The sequence below is a fragment of the Bombina bombina genome, chromosome 4 (assembly GCF_027579735.1).
Source record: "Bombina bombina isolate aBomBom1 chromosome 4, aBomBom1.pri, whole genome shotgun sequence".
Taxonomy (NCBI): domain Eukaryota; kingdom Metazoa; phylum Chordata; class Amphibia; order Anura; family Bombinatoridae; genus Bombina; species Bombina bombina.
In genome coordinates, this window is record NC_069502.1 from 834,056,618 (window position 1) to 834,068,113 (window position 11,496).

The 11,496-nt window shown below is 36.8% G+C and overlaps 1 protein-coding gene across 1 annotated transcript in view; it reads left to right on the forward strand.

The window, feature by feature from the left end:
• The window catches only part of LOC128657179 (oocyte zinc finger protein XlCOF7.1-like), a 78,246-nt gene extending 67,065 nt beyond the window's left edge, over positions 1-11,181 (forward strand). The window contains exons 9-10 of the mRNA XM_053711429.1: positions 1,427-1,534; positions 10,071-11,181. Of these exons, the coding sequence (XP_053567404.1) occupies positions 1,427-1,534; positions 10,071-10,726 (764 nt within the window). The 3' untranslated portion in view covers positions 10,727-11,181. The remainder of the gene's footprint in view (positions 1-1,426; positions 1,535-10,070) is intronic.
• Positions 11,182-11,496: the final 315 nt, after the last annotated feature.

The following is an 11,496-nucleotide window of genomic DNA, read 5'->3' on the forward strand; positions in this document are numbered from 1 at the left end:
ACAAAAGTTATAAGGGCTCAAAGATATGAGATCTCGGGTGTTAGACAGAAAAATAGTCGCCAAGGGGCTTTAACATTGAGATACATACATATACATGTCTAATTATGTATATGTTTGTATATAGACAGTGTCGTATGTTTTAGGCCTTTTTTTGGCCATAATATTTTTTGCTCAGGGAGTAACATGATTTTTTTTTCATGGAATTTCTAAAGTAAATGTTCACCAGGGCTTGAAAAACACTTGCACGCACACACACACACACACACACACACACATTATTATTATTATCATGTATTTATAAAGTGCCAACAGATTATGCAGAGCTATACAATAAATAGTAAAACATTACAGGGATACATTACATACACAAACAAACAAGTACAGTATTGGGGTACATTACAGTTGTAGGTGCAATAATTCAGTTATACAAAAGGAGATGAATGCCCTGCCCTTGAGCACAATCAGTAGTAGTTCACTTTAAATACAAAGTGTCCTGCAGGTAGAAAGGCTCTCAAGCTTACAATCTAAGGGAGAGGGAATGGACACGAAAGGTAAGGGAAATAAATCTGATATAAGGCAGGGTAAACAGAGTGGGTGAAGTGTGTGACGAACAAATGAGGGTTGGGAGAGTGTAACAGAATATGGTAAAGTGTCACTACAGAGGCTGTGAATATGAATTATTGTCTCTAACCTGGTTTGTTAGTGACAGCTGCATCTAATTGCTGTTAGGGGGTGTTCATATATTAAAGGTAAACACCAGGGTGGGAGGTGGAGGGAGTCTTGGAGGGCTAGTGCGTGCATATTTTCAGAGATATTGCTGTGGGTGTGAGCTGTAACAAAGAGAGGGATAAGGTAAAAACTTCCTGTTGATAAAGTGAAGGAATAGGGGGAGGTGTGTCTTGGAAAAGAGTAGAGGGGGAGAGGGAAGATTGGAATGTACAATAATAAAGGTTAAAACCAATTCCATATTAGCCCAACAGATATAAGGAAAAAAACAAAACCACTCCAAAAGTATCAAGCTCCGAATGGAGCTTGATGCCCCGTGTTTCTGGCGAGCCTGCAGGCTCACCAGAAACAGCAGTTATGAAGCAGCGGTCACAAAGACCGCTGCTCCATAACCTGTCCGCCTGCTCTGAGCAGGCGGCCAGACATCGCCGGAAATCAACCTGATCGAGTACGATCGGGTTGATTGACACCCCCCTGCTGGCGGCCTATTGGCCGTGAGTCTGCGTGGGGCGGCGTGAGCTGCTGGTGCAATGCTGTTTGAGAGATGCTGGGCATTGGTGAGTGTGCAGTTGTGACCTACCTGAGGGATTCAGGGCACAGGGGAGTACATGTGAGATGTGTCTAAGGGACACAGGGCACAGGTAAGTTTACATTCCTTGTGCAGTGCTAAAATGTGACCATATTTATATGATCTATGCAGGTGATGTTAAGACTGAAGTCACACTCAATGCTGAACAGACTAATGTTTTGAATCTCAATAGTCAGCTGGAAGCTGTGAAGCAGGAAATCATTGACAATAACAGTGCTGGTGAGTGCACGTGTGTGTTGTGTCTTAGGGGTACAGATCATCTGCCCCACTAGGCACAGGGACATTGTACACTACATTTTTATTTGCATATATGTTTTGTAGATGACCCATTTATATAGCCCACTTGGGAGTGTTTTTGTATAAATGTATAGTTTTGCTTATTTTTTTATAACATGCTGATTCTTCTAACCAAGCCCCAACGTTTTAGATATGTATACCTGTTTGTTTAATCTGTCTTTTCATATGCAAGGGAGGGTGTATCTTTTACTGGGTGTAAAATGTATGTATACTGTCCTTTTTAAACTATCCATTGGACAAAGTAATTGCATAATGTAACATTTAATTGATTATATTATAATTTGAGCCATAAATATTGAAAATATTTGGGGCTTGATTACAAGTTGAGCGCAGTAGTTTGCTCCATAGAGATAAGTAGTGTATCGCGAGGGTTTGCACTCATCGGGCTTGCGGCTCGTAATACAAGTTGAAAGCGATCATGTGAGCGCAATCGTAATTTATGTTAGAATCATTACCATGATTTCAGAGCTCTGGTTAACTGTTTGGCGAAAGTAACATTTTGCACAAAACACTTCAAAAATACATTACAAGGTACAGTTACACTTATAACAACACTGTCTAATAAAAATTATTTAAAAAAAATATTGCACACAAAAGTTATAAGGGCTCAAAGATATGAGATCTCGGGTGTTAGACAGAAAAATAGTCGCCAAAGGGCTTTAACATTGAGATACATACATATACATGTCTAATTATGTATATGTTTGTATATATGCAGTGTCGTATGTTTTAGGCCTTTTTTGGCCATAATATTTTTTGCTCAGGGAGTAACATGTTTTTGATGTTGGAAGGTTGAAAAATAGAATTACGTCCATAGACGGTAAAGACTCTTCTCTGCAATTCGATAATAGCATAGTTTTTACAACAGAATACACCAATCAGTTTTCTGATATTGTTGGAATATTGAAGAAGAATTTGTCAATATTAAGTGGTGATAATATTCTGCAGAACTATGTATCGAGTTGCAGATTTGTGTCAAAAAAGCCCGTAACTTTGGCTGCGAAGCTAGCTCCCAGTATGGTCACTAGTGGAGAAACCAATAGGGGAGATAATTGGTTAAGGAAACAAGGTTGTTTCAGATGTGGAGCAAGGACATGTCTGACATGTGATATGATGGAAAGGGCCACTACATTTAAATCTACTATAGATGGACAGGAGTACAAAATTCCCTTTTATGCCAACTGCAAAACTAAATTTGCAGTGTATTTGTTGGAATGCAAACTTTGCAAAATCCAATAGGTGGGAAAAACGACAAGAGAAGTCAATGTGAGGGTGAGAGAACATGTCAATGATGTTAAAAACTATTGTAAGGATTCCACAGTGGCAAGGCATTTTAACCTATTTAATTTTACCAATGAAGGAAACTTCAAGGTTAAAATTATTGATGTAGCTAAGGTCCCTTTAAGAGGTGGGAACAGGTACAAAATTTTAGACAGGAAAGAATTATACTGGATTTACCAGCTTAAAACCAGGATTCCTGATGGCCTGAACCTAGAATGGGACATTAGCTACTTCGTGTAACCAGCAAAGTCGTAGTAATTGGCATAAAGCGCCCTCTTAATAAATAGAAGGGATATCATAAGGGGGAGATGAGTAGTAATTTGGATGTGGTTCTTATTTCTCTCATATTTGAAGGGTCTATTAGGATTAATTTATATTAAACATATAGTCTATTGTTTTTAGAAATTCCCTGTATATATCTTAGAATAATACCTTATAACCTGACCAATATATTTAGATAGTGGGACTGTCAGGGTTAATTTATATTGAATAAATAGTCTGTTGTTATAATTTCCCTTTGTGTATATATATATATATATCTTAACATTGGGAATAATACCTAATAGCCTGATTAACATACCAAGGCTTATTTGCTATAATCTATGTTGAGGGCACAGGAAATATTATACACCTTGATATTAGCAATATTTTCAAGCCAAATTGTTATGTTAATCTAATATTTTTTCTTTCAATTTGATTCAGCATTGGATAATGCATACTGTAGCATATTTTATGTTAGTTACATATACTTTTAATTTTTGTTTGTTTTTGACATTAAGGGGTTAAATATGCATGTAATATGTCCCAGTATAAGAGGGCCATGTTTAGGAACACCTGTTGTCTCTTATGAAACGCCACTAGGGGGCGTGAAACGCGTCAGACGTTCATTCTGTGTCACATTTGTTTGCCTCAAAGGAAAACAAAGATTTTTTTTGAAGTATAATATTATATTAGCTGGTGCTGCCTTTTTCCATTTTTGTATTGCTGATTGTGGCAATCGATTCGTTGCCTATTTAGGCATTGCACCCAGTCACCGCATGCCCTACTTGCCCGTTTTGCCAATACCACGGAGGCGTCCGTGACGTCATCATCCTGAGCCGAAGTCCGGGCCGGCCTGAGAGTTTGGAGCGGCCGCTTGCCTCTTACCTGTATCACATAGTATTTATGTCATGACTTCGTAGTAGCATGACAGATTTAAGTAACGGTCAGAGTTGTTCTCCCAGGGGTTCCTTTTTCCTCTTTTTTCCTCTTAGGCCCCTTCTTTCTATTCTTGAGGTCTGGTTTGAAGAATTTTGTATTCTCTGTATTCGGTCATTGCCAGCCTTTTGGGCTGGGTCCGTTACCTCAGAGTGGGGGTCAGAGATCTGTCGGCTCTGAGTCTTGACCCTGTACTTTCAGTTGATCCCGTCCTCCTACCTTCAGTAGGGGGTTCTCGGTGACCATCCCTCCACTGGTTACATTTGCTGCTGGTGTTGGACGCTCTTCTAGGGTCTGGATTATTCTTGGACGGGAGTTGTTGCCGACATTTCTCTGTGGGATGGTGTCCCATGATGGCTTAGGGTCAGCTTTGCTGCCTTATGACTGGGCTTCGTAAGTTCTTGTTCAGAGATGGCTCTGTGTTCTCACAGAGAGCCTTTTTTATCTGCAAGGACAGTTAGACTACCTATGTTTGTCTAGTTTAATGGCTGTGTCGGCTATCCTATGGTACAGTGGGGAGCTTGCAGCTTCCTTGCAGCACCGTAAGTTATATGGTGCTGTGTTATGGATCTGAGGGTGGACTTTTGTTGTTCCTCATGATCACTATTTCTTGGGTGTGGAGTTATCTTCTGGTCCTTGTCCTTCTGGGTGTGGTTATCTATTAATTTAAAATATCTTTACTTTCTACTAAATATAATATACTAAATCTCTATGGTAAAACCACTAAAACCAACACAGATAAATTGTGAAATAAACTCTATGAGAGGGCCTCCATTATTTGTCAAACAGTTTATTTAGGAATCAATATATGCTAATAATAAGATAAATATTTACAGGTATATATATATATATATATATATATAAATCTATTTTACAGATACAGTCCACATTTTAAGATATAGGGCAACTTTTCTATACTAACCCCAATTGTGCAATACTGCTACAAAGAATATTATCCCAGAAATACTTAGCCAGATTCTCTGTGTCCAACATCATCCATCTTTTAGCAGGAGCAGGATACAAAAGAGACAGAGGCTCTGGTGTTACAGTATTTTATACCCCAATTCAAAAGGGAGTGGCTTATCAAATGTCACTCAAAAAGACCATTGGGTGTGTCTTTCTAGACAGACACTAGACAAAAGAACTACTTGAATAAACCAGCTATGTGAATTGCCAGTTATAAAATCTGTGAGCTATATTCCAATATCCCTGTGATAAAAATGTCACCACACTGGGGAGTTCATTCACCCGGAACAGTCTTGTAGCAACCTTGGGTTCACTTTAGTCTTTTGAGGGTTTTTCTTACCCTTGTTGGTGGTTCATTGGATCTCTTATTGGGTCCTCTGTTCTTCCCCTCAGGGGTGGAGGGAAGTTCTTTCCTTCGGGTCGGGGGCAAGTTTTGTTGGAGCCGAGAGCCATGGGGCTTTGCTCCTTAGAGGCCTTTATGCTCAGTGGACTCTAGGGATTCTGAGTGGTCTCTAGCATGGCTTTGCAGGCTGTTTAATTGATGGGCAGTTAATTGGTCCTTTCCAGTTTTTACCCCTTGTTTTCTAGTGACACAGTTTTTTATCGGGTGTTGGGTAATTTCAGGCAGTGGTGCCCTTCGAAGGGGGCGCCTTCTGTACCCGCCTTTTGTTTGCATTCAGTGTCCTCTATAGCTTGGGTATTGTTTTCCCAAAAGTAATGAATGCAGCTGTGGACTCTTCCCGTTTAAGAAGAAAAACTTAAATTATGCTTACCTGATAATTTTATATTCTTCTGACTGGGGCGGCCATATTCTTTGTTCTTCTGGCACCTTTTTCACCCTGATATTTCTCCTACTGTTCCTTGTTCTCTTGGCAGAATGACTGACCGGGGGATGAGGGAAGTGGGGGAGGTATTTAAGCCTTTAGCTGGGGTGTCTTTGCCTCCTCCTGGTGGCCAGGTTCTGAATTCCCAAAAGTAATGAATGCAGCAGTGGACTCTTCCCGTCAGAAGAAAAGAAAATTATCAGGTAAGCATAATTTAAGTTTTTACAGTTTCAGCTCCAGATCATTTTGGGGATGTTGTACCAAGATGCACCTGCTCCCCGGGCCGTGATGGGAGAGAGCAGAGTTGGAGCTACCCATTTCATTTTTAACTACCCCCCCCCCCCATTGCTGCAAAGCAGAAACCTCAAAAAAAAATAGTCTGTGCCAAGAGGGGGCAGAGAAAGGACACCATATATTACTGTCCTGATTGCCCTGGACAGCTAGGACTCTTAAATATGCCGTTTTATTTTGTGGTTATGTTCACTGTTAGGGGTTGTTTTTTTGTTTTGTTTTTTACTTTTTCCTGTGTCAGATTTTTACATTTCACTACTCTATTTTTTATAAGCTATAAAATTGGTGCTGTATTTTACCAAAACCCCTTTCAAACCTATGCATGGGGGGCATAGGTGTACTCAGGGGGCCTTGCAGAAAAAAATCTGGAGTATTTTTTTGCAATAACTTACAACAGGCTCTCCTAAATCATAGTCAAAATGCAATGTGTGTGTAAAAATGAAAATTGAAAAATTACCACATACTTTTTTTCCAATTTTGTTTGGCTAAAACGGTTGCATCAAAGCACACCATATACAATACCTTGGGGTGTCAACATTTCAATACTCTCACTTTCAACTAAAATTACAAGTCATAACATTGTAACATAACCTTCCCAAAATCCTTGCAAACCTATGCATTGGAGGCATAGGTGTACTCAGGAGGTCATGCAGAAAACAACCTTGAGTGTTTTTTGCAATAACTTACAACAGGCTCTCCTAAATCATAGTCAAAAAGCAATGGGTGTGTAAAAATGAAAATTGAAAAATTACCATCATACAATTTTTTTTTGGCTAAAACGGTTGCATCAAAGGCATCAATGCACACCATATACAATACCTTGGGGTGTCAACATTTCAAATATATACACTTTCATGGCAATAAGGTGGCATAGGTGTACTCAGGAAGTCTTGCAGAAAACAACCTGGAGTGGGTTTTTTTTTTTTTTTTTTTGCAATAATTTACAACAGGCTCTCTTAAATCATAGCCAAAAAGCAATGTGTGTGTAAAAATAAAAAAATTCCACCACACGCTTTCTCCAATTTTTTTGGCTAAAACAGTTACATCAAAGGCATCAAAACACCCCAAATACAATACCTTGGTGTCTCAACTTCTGAAATATATGCACGTTCATGCTGAGCAAATACATTGAGTTAGCCAAAGAAGATATGTTAAATTTCAAAAAAAATCACAAACATATGTCAGAAGTTTGGCATTGCAAACCCCAAACAACCCAAAAAATATATGCATGGTGGTATCACTGTACTCAGGATATCTTGCTGAACAAATATTGGGGAGTTCTTTGGCATTAACACATAATGGGAACTGAGAATCCATGCCTAAAGTATGATGTGTGTGAAAAATAGCACACAAAAAATGACTACCCAAAAGTTTGAAAAAGACTAGTGGTTGAATTAGTGCATGGAGCGTGTTAAAACACCAGCATTTCAAATATCCTAGGGTCTCTACTTTTCAAAAATATATGGTTTGATGAGGGTAAATTACATTGGCCAGCTTCAGAAATGTCCCAAATAGGACATGGGTTCATGATGACAGGTGTTAAAATTCCAAGTTGGAAAACTGGAATGCACCACCTACAAATAAGACCTTTTAGCCCACTGATAATCCACAAACCTATTCATGGGTGGTATCACTGTACTCAGGAGATGTTGTTGAACACATAACAGGAACAGTTCCTGTTCAGTAACACAGAACAGGAACTGAGAATCCATGCCTAAAGTACAATGTGTTTGAAAAAATACCACAAAAAAATTACCCAAATGTTTGACAAAGACTGGTGGTTGAATTAGTGCATGGAAAGTTTTTAAATATCAGCATTTCAAATACCCTAAGGTGTCTACTTTTCAAAAATATAATGTTTGCTGGGGGTAAATTACATTGGTCGACTTCAGAAAATACCCAAATAGGACAAGGGTGCATGATGAAAGATGTGAAAACTCAAAGTTTTAGCCCCCTGAGAACCCAACAAACCTATACATGGGTGGTATCACTGTACTCCGGAGATGTTGCTGAACACATATTGGGGTGTTATTTGGTAGTTACCCTTAACGTTCTCAGTAAATGTCTTCTTAATTTGCTATTTTGTCAATAAATCACCACTTTTGTTCCCCTCCAACTTTGGCATGGATTGGTGGTAAAATGGTTGCATGAAAAGAGTCAAAATACCCCAAGTTTAATACCTTAGGTTGTCTTCTTTTAACAAAAATATATACATGTGAAGGGTTATTCAGGGATTCCTGACAGTTATCAGTGTTCCAATGTGACTATCGCTAATTTTAAAAAAAAAATGGTTTGAAAATAGCAAAGTGTTACTTGAAAGTATTGCCCTATAACTTGTAAAAAATCAAAGAACATGTATTGGGTATTTCTAATCTCAGGACAAAATGTAAAAACTTTTTAGCATGGGTGGTTTTTGGTGGTGGTAGATGTGTAGCAGATTTTGGGGGTCACAATTAGAAAAAGTGTGGGGGGTTTTTGCATTTTTTCATCATATTTTATTTATTTTTTTATAGTAAATTATGATCTGATGAAAATAATGGTATCTTTAGAAAGTCCATTTAATGGCGAGGAAAAACGGTATATAATATGTGTGGGTACAGTTATGTGTAAAAGGAAAATTACAGCTAAACACAAACATTGCAGAAATGTAAAAATAGCCCTGGTCCCAAACGGTCAGCAAATTGAAAAGTGCTGTGGTCAATAAGGGGTTAAAGGGACACTAAACCCAATTTTTTTATTTCATGATTCAGATAGAGCATGCCATTTAAGCAACTTTCTAATTTACTCCTATTATCAATTTTTCTTTATTTTCTTGCTATCTTTATATGAAAAAGAAGGCACCTAAGCTAAGGAACCAGCCAATTTAGGTTCAGCCCTGGACAGTACTTGTTCATTGGTGCTGTCCAATCAGCAAAGACAACCTAGGTTGCGAACCAAAAACCAAAAATGGGCCGGCTTCTAAACTTTCATTCTTGCTTTTCAAAAAAAAATGGCAAGAGAATGAAGAAAAATTGATAATAGGAGTAAATTAGAAAGTTGCTTAAAATTGCACGCTCTATCTAAATCACAAAAGAAAAAAAATTGGGTTCAGTGTCCCTTTAAGCACACTAAAAAGGCTTATATTGCCTAGACATTTAACAGAATAGCATGTAGCAAAGAGAAAGCGAGTTTTACCACGTCTGTAAAAATAAAAGGCATTGCATTATGAGAGCAAAAAAAAAAAACAACTAAAAAAAATACTCAAGCAAACACAAACAATAGTTATAATTAGTTTTGTGACTGATGTCATTTTATTAATGACATTTTGGGTGTCATTTTCAATGCAATATTTTTTAAAAAAAATTACAATACAAAAAATGTAATAGCCACATTAATTCCATAAAAAATTGTTTATGTTCACTACATACATAATTTTAAATATTATACATTACTTTTTTACATTAAATAATAATCTGATGTGTAGAAACGCTTATTACAAGGAAAGGATGTGGTATAAATGCAACATTTGAAAAAAAATGAAGCTAAATGCTTTATGCGCATAAGCAATAGTTATAAACTGTAGTTTTGGATCTAAAATAATTACATTACTAACATTGTCTATGAAGGAAATTTTAAAAGCTCTACATTTATTTAAAAATAATAATAGTTCTAAAAGTACATTAATTTATTTTTATTTTACTGATTAACAAATATGGAATGCAGAGGCATCCTTAAAAATAGTACATTATGTCCAGTAAACTGACCTTAAGCCTTAGCATGGAGGCTGGTAAACAATCTAGGAGTCATAGCCTGTCTTGTACTTTTGTGGTAGACACTCATTCAGGACAGTTAAAATGCTCTCAAAAGAAAATAATTATGCAATTAATAAATAACATTACTCTTATTTTTCTTATTAACAGGTGAATTCATAAACTGCAGTAATCCTAGTCATGGTCAGACTACAAATGCTTCTTGCACTCTTCTCCAAATTAAAAAAACAGGAGAAAATAAATCAGGTCTTATTGATCATCAGAAAATTCACAGAAGATTAAAAGTATTTTCATGTCCTGACTGTGGGAAATGTTTTACTTGGAAATCAGATCTTATTAAGCATCACAAAATTCACACAGGAGAAAAAGCATTTTCATGTCCTGACTGTGGGAAATGTTTTACTCGGAAATCAGATCTTATTAAGCATCATAAAATTCACACAGGAGAAAAAGCATTTTCATGTCTTGACTGTGGGAAATGTTTTACTCAGTCATCACATCTTATTATGCATCACAAAATTCATACAGGAGAAAAAGAATTTTCATGTTCTGACTGTGGGAAATGTTTTTCTCGGAAATCCGTTCTTATTATCCATCAAAAAATTCACACAGGATTAAAAGCATTTTCATGTTCTGAATGTGGGAAATCTTTTACTCAGAAATCAGTTCTTATTAGGCATAAAAAAATTCATACAGGATTAAAAGCATTTTCTTGTTCTGACTGTGGGAAATGTTTTACTCAGAAATCAAGTCTTATTGATCATCAGAAAATTCATGCAGGAGAAAAAAGCATTTTCATGTTTTGACAGTGGAAGATATTTTACTTCAAAATCAGATCTTATTACACATCACACAATTTACACAGGAGAAAAAGCGTTTTCGTGTTTTGACAGATTATTTAAAAAAAATGTTTATTTATGATCATGTTACAGCAAAAAGAATAGGCAAGTCAATAGTACATATTAAAGACCAATACATGGTTAGAAAGAAAAACAACATTCATATACAGATAAAGTAAATAGATAATATCAACCAGTATTTTGTTGGTAAAAAGAAAGTTCATGGACAAAAAATATATATATAAATATGTATGTTATCTTACCTAAAAGATATAGACACAATTTTGTAACCTTTTTATATTTGAACTTCCCCCCCCCCCAACAAAAAAAACTGGTTCTTTAGTTGTCAGAAACCCAATGAAATTCTCCTCTTAGAATGGAACCCTGCACATAGCTGGAGTTGAAGAAAGGTGTTACAACCTGTTTCTGGACAGTGAGCTAATGAAATGTTCCCACTTTTGGAAGAATAGAGATATGTCTGCTTCTGGATTTATCACAAAGTCAAGTTGTTCAATTATCATTTTGTTCTCCAATTTTCTTAGGAACTATGGGAAACTTAGAAATGTCCCTTTCTAGATATCCAGGAACCAAAAGTAATGTTTCTCCCGCAGAGTATCAGAACATTTTAAAATCTGCTATTAGCTAGCCTCCGACTTCCTTCTATAAGAAATATAATCTCTTTGTAATGAGAAATTTTGCCTTATTATCTTGGTGAGCCAGAAAGAAATCTTATACCA